General features: G+C 48.6%; 1 protein-coding gene across 2 annotated transcripts in view; it reads left to right on the plus strand.

The window, feature by feature from the left end:
- The first annotated feature begins 25 nt into the window (after positions 1–25).
- The window catches only part of prkd3 (protein kinase D3), a 38,899-nt gene continuing 18,449 nt past the window's right edge, over positions 26–20,475 (plus strand). For both annotated transcript variants that reach the window (XM_060052031.1, XM_060052032.1), the window contains exons 1-3: positions 26–335; positions 632–1,304; positions 18,455–18,593. In XM_060052031.1, coding sequence (XP_059908014.1) covers positions 1,011–1,304; positions 18,455–18,593 — 433 coding nt within the window. In that variant the 5' untranslated portion in view covers positions 26–335; positions 632–1,010. The remainder of the gene's footprint in view (positions 336–631; positions 1,305–18,454; positions 18,594–20,475) is intronic.

The following is a 20,475-nucleotide window of genomic DNA, read 5'->3' on the forward strand; positions in this document are numbered from 1 at the left end:
AATAAAAACTCCAAGCCCCAGGGACTATATCGGCTCATTTTCTCGTGAAACGGGGGGAGTAGAGTCACAGCTGGAGCGATAATAAGATGCGCATGAATTTACTATCTGGCAATAGCGGCATAAAGATAAGAGAAACTTCCATAAAGCGGACGTTTCAGTAGGTTATTGCGCGTATTCACAGACAAACTAGATTCGTAACAGTGAACGGCGCTTAACTAGTGCGGCTTACAAAAGTTGATTGAACTTTACGCTCGGCGTTCCACAGTTGATGGAGTTGCTAAGTTTCTGTGCTTCACTTACAATGGATAGGAAAGCAGCCTTTGCTCATTGTGAAGGTAACGTATCATTCGCAATTGTATAGCTATTGATTCAAGATCCATAGGCTTTAAGTATATATGCATTTAAAGAGTAAAAGCATATGCCAACTAGCAGTATTCGCTGATTGTATAACTTGTTTTGCTGGCATTCTGGGTCTTGGTTATGTTCTGCCAGCAATCCAGTCGCAAGTGGGAGGGGTCCAGATGTTCAGAAGCCAGATGTTGGAGTTTTCTTTTGCCTCTTTTCTATCAAAATGTTTAACATTTATTTTGGAAACTTATAACCTCATTGCAACAACTCTGTTTCTGTTTAGTGGCAGGTTTCCTGTGGTCGGAGTGGTTTACTGACTTCAGCAAGGAGAAGAAAGGTCTGTGGTCATGAAGTTTTCAAGCTCAGTTGCTGAAGTCTGGGAATCGGTGAGAACTATCCCATTCACCTGCGTGCATTAAGGTGGGCGGTCAAGCATTTGCAAGAGAACTCCATCATTACTTCATGCGAAAACACCCCAAACAATGTCAGTTTAGACACACAGGGCTCCTACCAGTTTCCTTTCCTTTGGAATGAGGAGAGTACACAGAAGCGGCGGTGCTTAGGTGAGCACAAGCCCAGAACTCAGAAACACAAAACAACCCTCTTTTGTTTGAATTATTTTGTTGCACCCACCGGCCCCCGTCGGAGGAGGAAAAACCCCAATGTCTACCTCCTCCCCCGCGTCCTTACCTCGAGCCTACGTCCACTCGCTCCATCCGCACCACCCGTCCTCGCCGCCCACCCCGTCTCCGTCGCCCAGCCCGCCGGGGCCACTCTACAGCCGGCTCTCCAACGGCAGCCACAGCGCCTCCAGCCCCACCAACTCCCGGGGCTCTTTCCATGGCGTGTCCTTCCTGCTCCAGATCGGACTCACCAGGGAGACGGTCAGCCTGGAGGTGGGGGACGTGTCGCTGTCCGCCGTCAAGGACCTGGTGTGCTCCATCGTCGACCAGAAGGTACCTTGAGCAGTGGTTCGGGAGGCAGATGTTTGTGTGGTCGCTGTGTAGAGTCTCGGTGGAGGTAGGCAGAGGCATTTTGAAGGTGTTAATGGTGATAGGGGTAATGCTGTTTTAAGTGTGTTTTTATTTGTGTAGCATCATAACTGCCCTGACCTCTGACACTACACGACTTTCAACCAATTTTGTTATTTCGTGCTATCTCACTTGGGGGCCGATGGCATGGAAATCGAAACAGTGTCCAACAAGAAATATTTGTTCTCGCGTGTGCGTGTCTTACATGTTCTTATATCATCTCTGTTGGCTACAAGGGTAGCATTTCCACTGTTATTTATCTGTTTTCAAAGCTCAGGCAGTTGGACTGAAGACAGTAGTGTTCTTCCAAACTTCTGCACACACACACACCCATAAACACACACGCACACACACGCAAACACACACATGCATGCCTGCGCCCACAAACACGCAAGCTTGCGCTCACAAACGCAGACACACACCAAAGTATTTTTCTTATATTTGTGTGTCACATACGTGTGCCCTGCCTTTGTTTTGAGAGGCAGACATCTGGGTCTCGTGCCCACCGACTCAGACACCACAGAAGCATGCACAACGGCAGCGAGCCTGCTGCTCCAGTTACCGTGCGCAGCCTAGAAGCGCCAGTTGTTTACACTGTGGTGTGCTGGAGCTGGACCCATGATGGGAGCAGACACACACCAGCGGACACAAACACACACGCACACACACACACACACACACACACACACACACACACACACACACACACACACACACACACACATAGGGAGCTTTTAACGCACAAACACATAGAACACACATACACCAGCACACCCAGACCTACTCAGCGGTTTGTGCTCTGCCGTACTCATCCCTGATGTAATCTCGGGCTTGTTTTCCATGACAATGCGAGCCCTGTTGTAATGGCACTGGATTAATGGCCCCTAGCATATGGAAAGGCTTTGAACTCGGAGCACAGGCTGTATCAATCAAGTGTGACTGCCAAGTATCATTTGGTGGAGAGCGGGAGTCTGAACTGCACCCAGCAGTCTCTAATGTGCTCCTTCGTGTACGCTTGACGTGAAGACTCTTTGGGGGAAGGTCGTGAACATGGGATCTGTGTGTGTGTGTGGGTGTGTGTGTTTCAGGAGTTAATATTGACATACTTTAAGTAGAAAGTCCTGGATTCCCTCTACCCATCTTCACAAGCAAGGAGGGATGACAGGATGAGGATGCTTGAAAATGCTTATGGTGGTACACTCTTCGCTGCCCTTTCATGGTCTAATGGTTTTGTCCACATAAAGCTTCTATCCTGATCCAAACAGGCCGGGTAGGAAATAGAAAGGATGTTGATGGAGGTGCATTTTGTCCTTTGATGACAACGTTTCATTGGGGCTAGTCAATCTTGAATGAGATAAACTTTTCTCAATTTTTTTAAACACTATGTATTCCTGTGACTGTAAACATTTTTCTTGTTGCAATGCAAGAGGAACCAATATAAAAACCAACTTAATTTGAAGTTCAAAGCGGTCTGTGCCTATCAGGTGATAATGAAAAGCAGTTACTTACTATGCTGTAGACTTACAGTATTCTACATGGTAGATACAATTACATACACTGTAAATGTGTCTACACTATATACACTAAAATATTGTGATACATTTGAATAACAAAATTCAATTTTGAAAGTGTATTTTGTGATTTGTTTCTTGTTGACTTATCCTCTCATGATCAAACCGACTTTCCAATACTATATTGTGATTTTGTTTTCACATAGTACACAGAAACGCATTTCTCACACTGAGCTCGTCTGTGGTGGAATCAGATTAACGTTTCCTGTTTCATATTTTAGTGAAATTACGCCTTTTGTGTGTTCAGCCCACTTTCGTGCCATTTCATCACCTTGCAATCATAATAATGATGATTAGAGATTGATGATGAAAACTCTAATCACTCCAGAGATTAAACATGGCACTCTCATCATCCACTAAAACCTCAAATATCGCCGATTGAACTATCAGTTAAACTGAACGTTGTTCACAAAGGCTTCGCAAGCGGCCAAGGATAGCGAGCAGGCCGTCCCATCTGCCCTTGTGTCATTTGGTTCCATGTTGGCCCAAGTTGACATTCCTGAGGAGCCGGGTAATGTTGTTGTTCTTTATGAGATCTGCTGATTCTCACTAGCTCGTTCCGAGTGGCCCCGCGGTGCAGAACATCTCATCACCGCTCATGTTTGAATGGGACCCGTAATGTATTGGCGTGGTCGCAAGAATGTGTTTCCAGAATCTGTTTCGGCGGCATGAATTTTTTTTTACAGGAAAGGAGTGGGACTTGGCAATATGGTGCTTTGAAGAGTCTTTGTATTTAAGAGAGTCACCAGTGTGTGGCTTCCATGTTGTATGTCGCATTATGTGTTTGTTATCTCCAGTGAAATAATGTCTGGGCTATTCTGTTGGGTATGTGTATAAGAGTGTTGTGCTTATTGTACAGCACAACCCTGGGGAACCAACAGTCAAGTAGTATCTGCATTTCAAATTGTGACCCCACACACGTAACACATATACAATCCCATTCATGTCATTTTTACTATCTCATACATTTCCTCTACTTTCTATCCTCACCAAAGCTTATGTTGTGCAGGGCCTTAGAGAGAGAGTTATCTTGAGGATTTGCCCATATGGCTTTGATATCAATGGAAAATATGACTGTGAGCCTTCAGCACAATCTGGCTCACTCCGGCCTATGTTTTGATTCAGAAATATGCATGACAACAGTATGTTTAAAAACACTAAGTCCATCTAGGCAAACTTCTCCATCTGAAGGTCTGTAACTTGCACTCATCTAGGGACTGATATCGGGGAGTAACTTGAATGGACTCCCCTGTCATGCTTGCATTTCCTCAGCTCAGAGATGGTTAAGTTCACTAAGTGACTCACCGTTTGCTCATGTTGCACAGGCGCTTTCTTGTGTTTGTGTCTGTCTACCACAAGGCCTTTTGCTGAGTCAGCCATAGTGGCGTATTGTATTCAGCTGTACACGTGAAACAGAGTCAGTAGGTAAACTACAAGAAATGGATTCCACCTACTTGATGTTATTACAATTGCTATAGCTAATAGTTGTCTTCTTGGAGATGCCTTCTGACCCTTTTCCCCCTGTATGCTACTTATAATTTGGGCTGATTTAAGAATGTGATTGGGATTATTATGTCCAAATTGGGTATGTTTATTCTCTTATTCAGCCATTTCACCAGTTGGCCTATCTGGTCATACATCTGGTAAAAATTGGAACCTTCTACCTTCTCATTTAGAGAGGCTTGTTAGAGCCACATAAACGTATAATGTGGGCCTTGGAAGCGTGCCATTATTCTATAGCAGATGTACTTTAGTTACGCTAGGGTGGCGCTACAATATACAGATGCTCGCATGCGGTCTCTTAAACTGTACATAACCTTTCGACGCTTTGCGATTGACATTTCATCTCTTGGCTGAACCCCTCAGTTTTGAATCTGCCTCATTGTTTGACGTGGAGACATGCAGTGCGTTTATAATGGCCGCGCATTGTATAGATTTTCTCCGGCTCATTCCTCTTCCTGCTAACGACGCGACCGCATGAGTTGGCCCGCGTCCAAGGCGTAGAATAACATTCTGTGCTCCGAGCTGATGGGAGCTGGGACTTGACCACTCGCTTGTGGTTTGGAGTACTTTCACCAATTTTAAGCAGCAACGCCGCTTAGATGGGGCAACATGATCGGGACCCTGATAGATTTAGGCTCAGTCACTCAGAGTGTCACCACTTGGCACAAGGATGTCCATCCAGAGCCAGACTCCTTGGGGACTGTGGGAAAGGAGCAGCGGAGCCAGCCATCGGGACACAGGGGCCCACCCAGGGGGGCAGCATTAGGGCGAGATCTGGCCCTGCGATGGCCTGCGGATGGCCCCATACGTCGCCGCCTGGCATCAGTCTAGCTGGAGCACAGGCAGGCTCTGTTCCTCCAGTGGGGAGCCCCACTGCTGTGTCTGGTTTCTGGGTCTGATGAATGGTTCGAGATAAACAGCCATAGATTCTACTTGTTGAACGTTTCCTGTTTTGTGTCGCCCGAGTTCTCCCGTGCAGCCAGCGAGAAAGCAGTGACGGGACAAAAGTTCACGACTCTCCGAGACCGGCTCCCAGCTAGCCTGCCAGTCGGGCTCAGATAGAGAGGCAACCAGCCCGCCAGCATTCCTCCTCAGACAGGCATTTTTACAGGGTGATGCGACCAATGGCAAGACCGGGTGGGAACGGACTGAGATGAAATTAAGATATTTTTAACGATAAACATTTGTCATTGTGATACTGAACATCTGCCAAATCCTAAAGGATGCTGTCATGACAATAGGATGCTCGACATCGTCTCGCTTCCTATGTGTTTATGGCAGCGTCACCATCGCATTGTAGTGTGATTTCCTGGTAGCTGTTATGAGCAGGATAACAATGCCATTTGGTTGTGACGGTTGGAAAACCTCACAATCCTGCAAGTGTTGGAATGCTAAACGGAAAGTTTACAAAATGTACATCGGCCTTTGAGTTAACACCCGCTCGCGTTGTCAGGAGGGAAGATGAAGCTCCAGGAGGAAAGACATTTTAAGCCCTTCTGGCATAAGCAATGGAAAGAAAACATTAAACTTTTGCCTCCAAACGTATTTTGCATGACCATTTTTATGCAGGCCCCACTGTCCCAGTATTCCTGCATTTTCGATGCAGCTGGAAATACTGGACTGTGTAAGATGGCTGTTGCGGCCGCAGATTTTTCCTACTGGTTTTGTTAGTGCAGGAACTGCCGGTCTCTAGTTGAGGGCTGTACAGCTGGCTCTGTAATTAGACAGACAAAGGCCTTTTTGAAACTGAAACGCTCCACACTGCAAACTTGGACAACATGAAACAGGCGAGCATTGTGAAAACAAAAAAAGATTTGGATTGTTTTAAGCACCTGAGTGATATCCACCAGGGCATAATGCAGCAAACCACTTGGCATAATGTTTGCTCAGCATTCCTGTATTGAGATTAGTCTGATTTATCTGTAATTAGGACGTATCAGGTTGTTCTAGTGCGATGGCGTTTTTTTCTAAAGAATAATCCGCCTTGAATCTCATGATCTTTACGCATAAGGTTTACACGGTGGGGCGAACTATACATAAATGGAAGAAACTAAAGACGAAAAATTGAGGGAGTACAAGTCTCATTCACCACAAGTGAAATGTAGAGGACATAAATCACCATCTCTCAACCCCCCCTCTCTCCCTCTGGACGGTATATACCCAACATCTGCGTGATCCTATGGCGCTGGCAGCGATGTATCATCCCAGAGGGCCCCAGCAGCCTAGGGCCCAATGTGTGAGATACAAGGGGCCAGTTTTTCCTGGAAAGTACATTACATACAGTTAAAAAAAAAATCCCTGTTCTGCTCTGAGACAAAGTAGTCCAGTCATATCGTCTTTTCAGCTTGCTAGCTTAAGTTCTTTCTCTTTTTAAGTGATGAACAAATTGTACCAAACGAAAAATGTGAAAGGATTGATACAAAAAGGGCCTCAAACAAACGCGACTTGACAGGGAATATCAGTAAGTATCATGCCTCTGAGCGAGCGAGAGAGAGAGAGGGAGCGAGTGCGATTGTGAGGCCAAGAGAGAGAGAGAGAGAGAGAGAGCTAAGTGAGCTAAGTAATTTCTACCATCTGCAGTCCACATTTCAAAGCCTCGTTCTCCTTCAAATGTGGAAGGGCAAGGCGGAACACAGGGCCCAGCCACAGGAGTAAGAGAGAATGATAGAGCGAAGGAGCGTGGCCCTTGCCATGGAAAGAAGCACAAAGGAGCAAAGGAGCTACGGCTATATTGGCAGTTGTTTGGCACCGACCCTTGCCGTGTGCAAATCTCTTTTGTGCAATCTTCCCTTATAGAATGATTGCTAGATATGACGAGTCGATCAGTCCAATCTCTACTATTGCCCGTTGAATCGTGTTTGATTATATTGGAGTGGAGAGCCACCAGTAGTTCAAAGCCATTTGATAAATGGAGCAGCCCTTACCAAAGCCTCCCATGTGAGTGGGTGATTAAGGAGTAATTCCTGAGCGATCACAATAACACCCATTCATAAATGTGTCACAACGCTGTGAAATGTTTGACCAAGAGAGGATGTGTTGTTTCCCATTCATTTACACATTAATGGCCCCTACTTCCTTTCCTACCTAAACAGGAATTCCACCTTTGCTCGAGGACTACGTCAGCGCACTTGAAGGATCTCAGCTGTGACAGACGCTGATGAGGAACTAATTTTTTTTTACCGACTTGGCTCAGCCATACTTATTTAATGTATGGTTTCTGCTTGATTTGTATGTGGATGTAGAATTCCAGTTAAAATCTGGATTGTGAAAAAGATGTTTGCATCTCAACAACAAAACAAGAAGTAAAAAAACAAATAAACTAAATATATAAAATGCATCAATTTGCTTACCAAACAAAGGGAATCATTATTATGCAGACCTAAAGTATGAAATATAAATTAATATGTTTGAACTCAAGTAAGGCTGTTATGGCCGGGGTCTGATCGATCCTCATGGTAAAAGGGTTTTAGGGTCCTTTCTTTGGTCGTGTTTTTCTTTGCACTCTTTTGCTTTTCCTGTCTGTGGGCTTGGTGAGTGATCTGCCACACTGATAGCCAGGAGTCGGAGGAAGTGCACAAAAAAGCATTGATATGGTTTTGGGAAACAAACTCGAGTTATAATTGAGGCGGGGGGGAGGGGGGGGCGGGGTCCTTTTGAAAGGGTTTCAAATTGGCAGTTTAATAATACCACAGGCTTAATGATAACCAAACTCTGTTCCGTTAGTGCTGCTTGCCCATTTCCGAGCCGCAAGGGGCACCATCCAGCATGACCCCACTTTGTCGCCATGCCCCGGACTCTGCCATACACTTCGTGAAGTGAGTTCCCCTCCTTCGACCTTCCCTGCTCTCACATTCCCTCCACGCCTTCTCGCCAATCTTCCGTGGTCAGAGGAGCAGGAGGAGCCCAGAGCCCAGTTCAGACCGTTCGAATGCCTGCTCTGGCCAATGCATTTACCATTAATGCTTCACCCTGAAATCATCAAGTCAAAGAAGTGGCTGCAGCATAGCAGTATGGGTTGCATTTCAACTTTAATGCCAATTAATTCAAACAAAGGATGCAATGTTCACCGATGATGTGTTTTACGAGGTGGTCGTTAAGTCAAAGCGTGTACTCCAACAAGGCCTTTTGCCACGTGTTGCATCTGAAATTATGAAATTTGATGTAAAAAGCTCATTGCTGTCAACCAATTACCCTTCACCAGCACCAGCAAGCCCTGTGCTGCCCCTGGCCCTGTCTAGCAGCAGCAGCAGCAGCAGCAGCCTCAGAGCCATTTCCTCCCCGCCTTATGAACTCCTGTCCTGCCGGAACAGAGAAAGTGCACTCCCTATTAACCTCCCACTAGTATGAATTCCCAACCCCCCACCCGCTTTTATGTGCTAATTATTTCAGGGTGGGGGTAGTGGGGGCGGTGGCAGTGAGGTCACAGCGGTGGCGGCGGTCCCCAAGGGTGCTCCAGGCCCCCGGTGGGAGATGGGAGAACACATGTTGCAGTAAGGCCCTCGAGGTGGAGCGCTATCCCTCCCCACAACCCCACTCGGCTGTTACTCATCAGCTGTGTGCAAGTGTCTGGCAGAGCGTGTGTCAGCTCGCACTGCTGTCTTCCTGAGAGAGGCCTTAGATCCTGTAACTCAGCCTTCCTCTCTTCCTCTTCTTCCTCCTCCTCCGCCTCCTCCTCCTCTCCTCCCCTCCGCCTGTCTGGGCACGGAAGAGCCTGCTATCCATGAGTCATACACACGCACAGACATACGCACACAGCAGAACACATCCTCTTCATTGCAGAAAGGTACCTGCTTTTGGTATGCAAGCAAACTAACACACACACACACACGTACGTGCGCACACACACACACACACACACACACACACACACACACACACACACTCAAGCGCACTTACTCGTTCACGAATGCACAAAGACAGCCAGACAGACAGACGGTACACACAAAAGGGAGATGATTTGTGGAGAATGGAGCCATTACTGAAGACTGCTTTGGCTTCATCGTCTCCGAGCACTGTTAGCAGGACAACGTGGCTATCAACCAGAAGTGACCTCATCTCCATTATCTTCACATCGCTGCGTATTGCCAAGTGACCACAGAAGTATAGATCTTCTGCAGTAAAACAAACCAAAGGGTCTGGAGAAATAATTGTGGATTTCTTTCTTTCCGAAGGGGGGTCAGGGGGATTGGAAGCGGAGCTCTGACTAAATCCAGGAAGTGGGCTCAGGTTAGTGTTTGGCAGACGACCCATCTGCTATTGCGATTTGCTAGAAACTCTGCAAGCCGTCGACGTAGCTGCGCAAGTATGTCCCGACTTCTGAGACGCGGGCCGTCTCTGACAGGTGTACTCGTCTGGCCGCGTGACGGCACCGGCCAGGCCTGCAGCATGGACCGGAGCCCGGTCTGGTGAGCCGTGGCGGTTGGCGTTCGAGATCCCACCTCGTCTGGGAACGCCGACCAGCCCCGAGTCTGCGCGCGGCGGAGAGGTCACACGCGGTGACTTAATTCACACGGTGGCTTCACTTCCACACGTGCCTGTCGCTTCTCACCGCGTGGGACACCAGCAGCAGCCGGCGCATTATTGCTAACATGTGAGCTCCTGGCTCGGTGACAGGCCTCTGCCTCCCTCCTCTCCCTCTCGCCTCGCCACTGGCCCAGCGCGGGACCAGGGGCCTGCGCCACGGTGTTCACACTCCTCTGTGAGATGGGCGAGACGGACGGAGGAGGTGGGGATTAGAACAGCAACCTGAGAGGTGAACAAGCAGTACGCTGCCCTGCTGCAAGACACCTCGCCCCTGGCTAGACATAGACAATTGGTCTGGGGCAGTTTCAAGGACAATTTATTTTTTTCAAGGACAGCATATTACACTATCGTGAATATAAGGCTATTATAATAATCATATTAGTCACCTAAACAAAATGGTCAAATATACATTTAGCATACACTTTTATCCAAAGCCACTTCTAACAATTCATACACCGACTATATCCAAGGCCACTTACAAGGAGTCATACACAACGACCATTGTCCAAATTGACATGAGTCAACCATGCAAGGCGACAGCCTAACCTCATCTACCTGGGGAGCCGGGGTTCAAACTAGCAACCTTGCGCTTACAAGTCACTCCGCTCTCCCTCCTGAGCTAAGCTGAGCCTGCTAACCAACCGTACGTTACAGTCTTACTCACCCTACTGCCTACTATCATGTCTGCAGTCAAAGCAAACGTCGATCTCTATGTGTGGATGTGGGTCTGTGTGTTCGTGTGCAGTCAGAGTTATTAGGAATAAGGGAGAGAGGCTGGGGCGGTTTCTGTCCAGGTGCAGCCTGAACAGCTTGGTCCTCGGTGTCTTGTGAAAGATAGATAAGCGCTCGTGCGATCCAGAGGGAGGAGGCTCATCCTACCTCTGCAGTGCCGGGGAGGAAATTGTTATTGTGATGAGTTTGAAGCCAGGTCAGGGATTGTTTATTTCTATATGTATTCCATGCAGCTCTATGTACAGCATGTAGGAACGTACCCTCCGTCTTACAAGGCATACAGTCTGAAATGGAAATGCAGCTAGAAGCCAATCCTTCTCACTTGTTCTCGGGAAGTGCACCCCTTGCATTCTGTGAGTATACAGTAGCTGTTACACAGTACGTTTGAATGAATGCGTACAGGAATTAATTCTAAATGACGCAAACTCCTGTCACATGGTAGGATACGGGTTCCTCAGGCTTATCTGAATGAGGAGGGGACCACTCCTCCTCTTCTCCCCTTTCCCTCACATAGCTTTCTCTTTCGCTCTCTCTCAGTGGCCCTCTTGGCCCGGTCACCAGGGGCTCGCCGGCCATAGCTGTGTATGTCTCGCTCCCTCTCACAGTGGACGAGGGCGGTTGTCGGTTGTCGCGTCAAAACACCCAGAAGATGCGATCATAAATGTCTGTACATTAGGGACGTTTATACGCGTTTATTTATCCGTGGGGATGAGACGTGAATGTAAAGGGGGACTGGTGTTGGGTAGGTACTGCAGGGCTCACAGGATCTCTCGCTCTCTCTGTCTCGCGCTTCGCCTCCAGCTGTCGCTGTATGTTTTTCTTGGCGCGCGCCTGAAAACGGAGGAGCAAATAGTTTTCTGCCCTGGCGCGCTGTAAGACGGAGCCGGGCCCACGGGGGCCCCGCTTTCCACCCCACTGCCGGCAGGGCGGAAGGGAAGCCACATGCTTTGTTGGCTGGCTGACTATAGCTGGTCACCGGTTGGTTCGATCTACGCTGTGTTGGGCCTGTGGTGAGGACGCGAGTCAATCTCAGTCTGTCCCTAATGGGAAACAATGCTAGGGTTCATGTTCACTCTAGTTTGCGGGCGCGGCCTGCAAACTTGGTAGTACCTGAACGTTCAGCCTGCTCTGCTGTGTGCTATCATATGATTGTCGTTATGCTGCAAAGGGCGGATTGGCTTACTGGATCAACAATGATTTGCTCAACGCTTTTGTGTTGTGGTAAAAAGTTGTTCATTTTTTGTTTTTGTTGGGGTGATCGATGCTCGCTAAGCTAGCAAATCAACTACTTTGTGTATGAAATTGATATGACACAACAGAGAAAACCTTTTAAAAATTGTATTTGTTTTCAAAATTTCAACAAAAAAAAGAGCTCTAATTGTAAACGAAGACTGGAAAAACCAAATGTTTTGGCTCTCCGTAATCCCTGAATTTGGTAGTTAGCATCTCAGCTTGTGTTTCTTCAACTCAAGCCGTGTGGAAAAACTTCTGCTTCAACATTGTATTAATAATATGTAATGAAAACAAATACAATTCCAGTGTTGACTTAACTAAATGAACACAGTTTTTCACGCAGTGTTTGATGTGACTTGGAAGAAACTAATTGCGCCGCTTTCCTTTGTGAAAGGTTCGTGTGAGCGCATAATTGGATTTTCCGATGCATGCGTTGGGAGTAGGAAACGCAGTACACTTCCCTCTGATGTGGGCACTGAAATGCACCTCACAGTCAAACAATGGTTTTGTGGTGGTTTGGACATCAAACGCCACTTTGCTATTTGTTTAGCACTCTCCGTGGCGTGCTGGCACCCAGTGGCTTCATGACTTCACTGTTCTGCTACATCACATGATGAGTCATGGCAGCACCGTCGGTGAGGCTCAGCCAGTAGATAGTATCAGGCTGGAACACGCAGGCCCCATTTGTCTGTGAGACATGCGTACGTGTATGGCTCTACAAGCCTCATTGTATTCTTTCTCCTTTTGGTTCTTCTGTCTACATTGTGTTCTTGCTTTGTAAGAAATGGACACCAGTGTCATGTCGAAAACCTTTTTTGCATGGCTAAATAACATTGCTTTTCTCATACTTTTTTTTATGCTGAACTTTTCTTCGCTGTCCAAAAATATAAAAACAGCTCTGTGGCTGACTTGATGTGTACTCGACAGCAATATATTGTATATTGCATTTAAAGTTGGATATTTCATTTAAGCAATGATGCAGAGGCCGTTCACGGAGCAGGCAACAATGAAAAAAACCCTAATGTATCAAAGGAGGAATATGTTTGTGAGGGCTGCAAGTGGCAGGAAACCAGAGAATGTGCTCTAGGGAAGCTTTAAAGAAACCCAAGGGGGACCAGAATGCTGCGGCTCTTGTTCACATGGACAGAAGAGCAGTTCGTTCTATCTCTTGGCACCGATAAAAAATCGCATTGCATATCGATCAATGGCTTCATTTATCTGCTGGATAAAAGCATGTTGTCTGGAGAGCTGGTCTTGTGATGGCCGTCCGCTCCTACCCTTTGGCTGGCTGGCTGACGATGCTATGGCGCCCGCGGCTAGCGTACCGCGGCTGTTACCTTGAATCTAATTGACCCACTTTTTCCAAACGGTGGTCAGTGATTGATGATTGTTTTGGTTCATTAGTCTGTATGAACGAGTGATGTTTTTCGTGGGGACCGTAGCGCTGATGTATCAGACGTTTGGCCTCGTATGTCCTTTCAGACTGTCTGCTGGTATGTGCACACATGCACAAAAATGGATCTACTACATTGAGGGAATTTAGCAGCAATTTTACCCAAAGCGACTTACAACCATTCATACAAAGCACAATAAATCATACAAGTATTACAGAAAATCATATACAGCGGAGTCTACCCTGCGAGGCGACAGCCAGCCCGTCGGGAGCAGTCAGGGTTAGGTGCCTTGCTCGTGGATACCTCAACAATCAGCTAGGATTAGCCAGGGATCGGACTGGCAACCTTCCGATTGAAAGTGAACCCTCTCCACCTCCTGAGCTAAGTTGACCTGACTTGCACAAACACACACATGTTCACACATGCTCAATAAATGTTGAGTCACATTGCATTGCGTGAGTGAGTAATGTAGCATTAAAGCGCTGTTTTCATCTGTATAAGGCCCTTCATTGTGTGACTGAGTGCTGGAAGCTATCGGTTTCGTGTTGTGCTGGATGGAGCAGAATGTTTAGAACGAGCACACGCTCAGCCCACTGAACGTGAAGGATAAAGTCATATTGCTACATAGATGTCCATCAGTGATTAATGACTCCGGGAATTCCACAATTTATCTTGCTGCCGTACAGTTTTCCAGTTCAGCGGATGATAGCAAATTCACACGGCAAAACAACTTGATTCCTCAGAGCGGGGGGGGGGGGGGGGGCCTGCACGCCCGCTTATTAAAACCAGATCTTTCTTTCTAGGTTTTCAGGCAGCAAAGGTTTTGGTTCGTAATGGAAAGAAGAAAAGAAAAAAAGAGGTCCAAACATCCATATTTCAAAACTGTCAGACTCTCTGCCCCCCCCCCCCCTCACCCCTTCCTTTACCCAATGCTCTGCTAGCCCTTGTGTTGCACGTCCTCGCGCTCTCTCTCTCTTTTCTTATAACAGGATTTAGCATATCAATGGCAGATTAGTTCGTTTAACAAAAGCTTACTCCTGCAAAGCCCCTTTCCACTTGTCTTTCCAGGCTGACTTGTGGACCTCACACACAGCTTCCCCGCGCCGCGTCCCTCTGTATGAAAGCGAGAATGTGTGTCTGAGTGAGTGTTGATCCGATGTGTGTGTGTTTGCAAGTGTTGATCCGCCGTGTGTGTGTGTGTGTGTGTGTGTGTGTGTGTGTGTGTGTGTGTGTGTGTGTGTGTGTGTGTGTGTGTGTGTGTGTGTGTGTGTGTGTGTGTGTGTGTGTGTGTGTGTGTGCGAGTGCAATGCAAGTGTGTGTGTGGTCGCCCCAGCTCGGCTGAATGGATGCTTGCGGATGGGGGCCCCTGTGTTTGACGAAGACAAAAGACGTGCTTAGTCACTATGGGCTTCGGGAAATGTATGCAACCATGGCATGTGGACACCAGCTCTTCTGTGTGTTATGGTATGTTTGGATGTGTGCGTGTATGTGTGTGTGTGTGTGTGTGTGGGCTGCACTAATCATTCTTACTTCAATGCATTCTACTCACGTGAAAGGCCGTGTTTCGAGGTCCGACCTGACGCCCATCCTTCATCATGATCAACATCAGGTTGCTGAGGGCCGAGGCGGGGATGTAACACACACTGTCAATCAGACTTGAGGCGCTCCATTGTTGCTGTGGCCCTGGCTTCCTCTGGCTTTGGAAACAGCGGGGGGGGGGGGGGGGGGTCTGGCTGTCAGCAGCAGTAGCGGCAGCCTGCAGATGCTGATGCTGGTGCCCTGGAACGGAGGCAGCGGTGTGTACAGTGGAACAGTGTCCAAGGTTGTGCCAATGAGACACCAACACCAGCTGTGTGGGGGTTGGCAGGGGGCCACTTGTGTGTTTGTGTGTGTGTGTGTGTGCACATGTTATGTTGGTGCTGGACCACTATTTGTCTCATCTACATGGTGTTTGGGAGTGTGTAGGAGATGCTGGGATTTTTTGATACCGCAGGTATGTGTGTGTGTCTGCAACCTGTTTTTATTTAGTGGTCATGTGTCTGCATCAGGCTCTGTGTGTGTGTGTGTGTGTGTGTGTGTGTGTGTGTGTGTGTGTGTGTGTGTGTGTGTGTGTGTGTGTGTGTGTGTGTGTGTGTGTGTGTGTGTGTGTGTGTGTGTGTGTGTGTGTGTGTGTACCTGTGTGTGCGTGCATGGCGTGCGTGTGTCTATGCGTGGGCATGCCTGTCTGTGTGTGTCCCTATACATACGTATATGTGTGTGCGTGAGTCGGCCTGCGTGCACGTGTGTACGTGTGCGTAGCCCGTGCGCGGCGGTGCCAGGGGTCTCGTAGCAGGCGCGGTGCTGGAGGTGGACCCAGCGTGACTCTGCAGCCGCCTCAGGAAGGATGCCCCCCTGGCTGGGAGGGTGGGGGCCCTCCCAGCCAGGGGCCATTCATCACTTCAAAGGGCCACAGGGTTGAGGATGTGGCGAGGGCGGGGGCTGGAAATGTTCCATCAGGCAGGCACGTGCCTTGCATGAGTTTCACGGACGTGTCGACAAAAGCCCCCAGGTTCACCTCCCCGACGCCCCGGCTCACCTCCACTTCCCCCGTTGTTTTTGCAGATAGGGTTTTCGATATGCACGTCTAATGTGTTTGCCTTGGCGCTGCATCTGGATTTGGGCTCAGGCGTGCACCTGGGGATTGAATCATCTGAGAGGATGGATATCAGGACGAGGAACATGATGACAAGTGTATGCTGAAATAAAGACTTCTTTACGACGCTGTTCCTATATCTTTATATGTTCGTATGACTTCTAATGCCGCGTTTCCACTGCAGGGTGCGGTAGACCTTCTCGTTTCTCACTGCTCCATCAAGCTCCCTCTGCACGTCTTCCTCCCCAAGAATGCAGAGGAACGTCTCCACCTCCTTGTTCGCCCAAGCAAGCGTTTCACGCGACATGTTCATTGTAAAGAATAATACCTTGTGTATACGTTTGTTTGTTTTTATCCCCACGTCGCCCGGAAGTGATGGTTCTGTCAACCAATCAACAGAGGGGGTGTGTAGCTCGAATTTTCCGGCACCCTTTCAGGCGTCTCAGTACCCCAACGGAGGAGTACTGAAGACGAGGGCAAAACGAGTACGGCTCAGTCCGGGTCACGCCCACTTTTGGCGGTGGAAACGCAATCCGTACCGCACCTTTGCGAACCGAATTGTACCGCACCCTGCAGTGGAAACGCGCCATAAGTCCCCCTTCCACGTTCTGTGTTACTGATTCGTCAGAGGTGGATCAGGATTAGTGTGTGTGTGTGTGTGTGTGTGTGTGTGTGTGTGTGTGTGTGTGTGTGTGTGTGTGTGTGTGTGTGTGTGTGTGTGTGTGTGTGTGTGTGTGTGTGTGTGTGTGTGTGTGTGTGTGTGTGTGTGTGTGTGTGTGAGCGTGTGTCTCCCTGCGTGCTGTTTTATCAGATGTTTGGCCCTTATTTTGATGATGACACTAGTAGCAGCGTGTGGATGTGGGGTTGTTTCGTGTGTACTGTCTGTATGTCTTGGCAGCTGAAATGGCTCCAGGTGTACCTCCTCCGCCTAGAGACCAGCCCCCCCCCCTCCCTTCCTTCACAATGCATTCCTCGCCATCACATGATTGTTCCATGTGCTACGGTGTCCATTGTCTGTGACCCTGGTACTGCAGAGTCAGGTGGGTGGGTGGTGGTGATGGGAGTGCTTTTTGCGGACGTGGAGGCGTTGGCAGCGCTGGTGGTGGTGGTGGTGGTGTTGGTGGCAGGGCATTCACAAGAGTGGTCTCATTCGGAGAGGGCAGCATCCCCGACCTGTGCCAGCTTTGATGCCCTGCCATGGCGGGTGTCTCTCTCTCTCTCGCCCTTGCTCTCGCTCTCTCGTCCTGTCAATTGTCTGGCCGTCCCATGTGCTGCTGGTGCTGGTATGCAGCAGGCCAGGAGGTGATGAGAGCAACCTTTTCCACTTGGCTGCCACACAAGCCTCTTCCATTAGTCCTGGAGGTGGACGTGTGGCGAGGAGGAGGAGGAGGTGTGTGTGTGTGTGTGTGTGTGTGTGTGTGTGTGTGTGTGTGTGTGTGTGTGTGTGTGTGTGTGTGTGTGTGTGTGTGTGTGTGTGTGTGTGTGTGTGTGTGTGTGTGTGTGTGTGTGTGTGTGTGCCATTTGGCGTTATTCTCTCTGGGTTTTAAACTGCCCTGGCGTGACATTCGGCTGGCAGTGAGCGTGGAAGGAAACGGGGGGTTGTGACTCCATGACATGACTGTTCCTACGGCTGTTGTGGTTCGGTGGTTTATTTACATCTAAGTGTGGATTCAATACTCCAGTACCCCCCCCCCCCCCACACACACACACACACACACACACACACACACACACACACACACACACACACACACACACACACACACACACACACACACACACACACACACACACACACACACACACACACCTGACGCCTGATGCAGCGCAGGAAGTGAGTCAGTATCAACTGGGGCTCCGCTTCCTGTGCACTGATTCTCCTCTACTGCTGTCAGGATGTTTACCTCCCTCCCCGCTCCTCCCACACCCTCCTCCTCCCCCACCCTCCTCCTCCCCCACCCTCCTCCTCCCCCACCCTACTTTAAAACACATGCTGTTACATGCAGGTAATGCAAACAAGAAAACATGAGTTATCTTAGGGCCTTAAGGAGTTAGCTTTAATATCCTTTATCAGCCCTTTTTTATCTTTGTGATGTGATGAAGCTCAGTCTTTCGGGTTTGTGACTTTGGTTTTAAAGGGGACACATTATGCCACCAGGTGTGAGTATAGCCTTACAAGCCGTTTCAAAAGATCTGCCCCATATGACATCACTAGTGGGCGTGTCCACCTAGTCTGTGCTGGATAGATCAGTCTACCAGCCTTCCCAGTGGACTGAGGTAATCGTTGCTCATCTATCCAGCACAGATCTAGGTGGACACGCGCCCACTAGCGATGTCATATGGGGCAGATTTTCAAAACGGCTTGTAAGGCGAATCACACTCACACCCTATGTCCCCTTTAACTTCAGGCTTCAGTCCGCCGCCTATCTGTCTGCTGTGTCGCTCTGCGTCTGACTCTCCTCCACCCCCTTTTTGTTCCCCCTCCAGTTCCCCGAGTGCGGCTTCTTCGGCATGTACGACAAGATCCTCCTCTTCCGCCACGACCTGAGCGACGAGAACATCCTGCAGAGGCTGAGCGCCGCCGAGGACATCCACGAAGGAGACCTCATCGAGGTGGTGCTCTCCGGTACGTAGACATCCACATTAGCCCCTCCCTCTCACATGGCCACGCTGTCGGATTGTGTGTTCACTTTTACGTTGGAGCACAACGTATTTTTTGCGTGGGATGGCGATTCAGGTTCATGCCACAACCCACACACACACACACACACACACACACACACACACACACACCCACGCACGAGCACAGACACACAGACACACGCAAGCACAATCATGAACAGACACACGCATACACACACAACCCGCATCCTTTCTATCGCTCTATATGAATACCTCCATGTCAAAATAAACGTATGCAAATCTCTGATATTTGCACTACCACCATCAACCAATCTTATTATATCATAATACGTCGTACGTAGTAACTCGTCGACCGTACTCTCAGGGGTGCTTGGAGTCCTTTGTCATCTCCAACTGCAAGTGCCTCAGCCTGTTTTGAATGGCTGAGGGTGTTCAGCCGATGGCCTGAAACATCTGTTTTTGCTTTTGTTCGGTTCACCTCGGTTCTGTTATTTTTCCCCACCACCTGCCTCCATTGGGAAGCCCTGGCCCTTGGGGGAAGTCTTTCCCACCTGATGTGACCTCCCCCCCCACCCACCCACTTCTCAGTGTGCGCCTAGTTCATTGTTTGGAAGGATTTACACGGTCAGCTGTAAGGCTTTGGGACTGAAGAATGTCCACTCAGGGACTGGAAACTTCCAAAAACACTGTTTTTGTTTTTCTTTGGTAGCAGACATTTTTTGCAAGTCGTATCTCTCCGTCTTTTCACTGAAACAGTTTGAATCCTTCTATCGTCTTCCATATATTTCCTCTAGTATGATATACAGTCCCTTGAGGAAATGCTGGCAGGAAAGCGTCAGAGATGAGAAGCAATGCTACGTGACGTAGCGCAATATGCTAGTGCTATGCTAACACTTCTCCTTATCTCACCCATACACGGCAATGCTCCCAATTTGATTACACATCTCATGGCGAAGATAATTACACCGCAATTAATATGAAGGAATAAAAATGAAAAAGAGAAGAACAACCAACTTCCCGACTTTTTTCCCACTAAACCGTTTATGTGGTTCACGGGATATGTTGTTCTTTTCCATCCCACAATTTGTCCACTGTCATCTTCTGCCCATGCTTTTTTCTTTCCTGACCAACCTGTTGCACTGAGAGAGAGAGAGAGAGAGAGAGAGAGAGAGAGAGAGAGAGAGAGAGAGAGAGAGAGAGAGAGAGAGAGAGAGAGAGAGAGAGAGAGAGAGAGAGAGAGAGAGAGAGAGAGAGAGAGAGAGAGAGAGAGAGAGAGAGAGAGAGAGAGAGAGAGAGAGAGAGAGAGAGCGCGAGCATCTCCACCACCCACCCAGCGAGCGGGGAGGTGAAAGCAGCTTTTCCTTGGCTTGGGGCTCAAAGCAGAGAGCTTTGTTTTTCCTGCAGTAAGTGATTGTGGAGGACCCGCCGAGTGTAAACAGGCTCTGATGTACAGAGCGGCCCCTTGCACAAAAAATAAGAGGGGACAGACCGCACACACACACACACACACACAGACACACAGACACACAGACACACACACACACACACACACACACACACACACACACACACACACACACACACAGAGGCCATGTCCTGACCCCCAGGAGGATTGAGGTTCTTGGCCCCGTCTCTGTCGTCTCATTGCCTCCCCCTTTCCCACTCTCTTTTCCCATCCACTTTCTCCACACAGTTCACAGTGTGCGCCACCAGCCCCAACAACTGCGTTAACGTTTTGTATCGTGCAGAGAGAAAACCCACGGCTACACACGCTTGTTGTGTGTTCAGCTTGTTTAGGAGAAAACATGGCCGAGGCGAGGATAAAAATCGGGCGCCATGAAATCACGCAGATAAGGAAAAAAATG

The sequence above is a fragment of the Gadus macrocephalus genome, chromosome 5, assembly GCF_031168955.1.
Source record: "Gadus macrocephalus chromosome 5, ASM3116895v1".
Classification (NCBI taxonomy): Eukaryota; Metazoa; Chordata; class Actinopteri; order Gadiformes; family Gadidae; genus Gadus; species Gadus macrocephalus.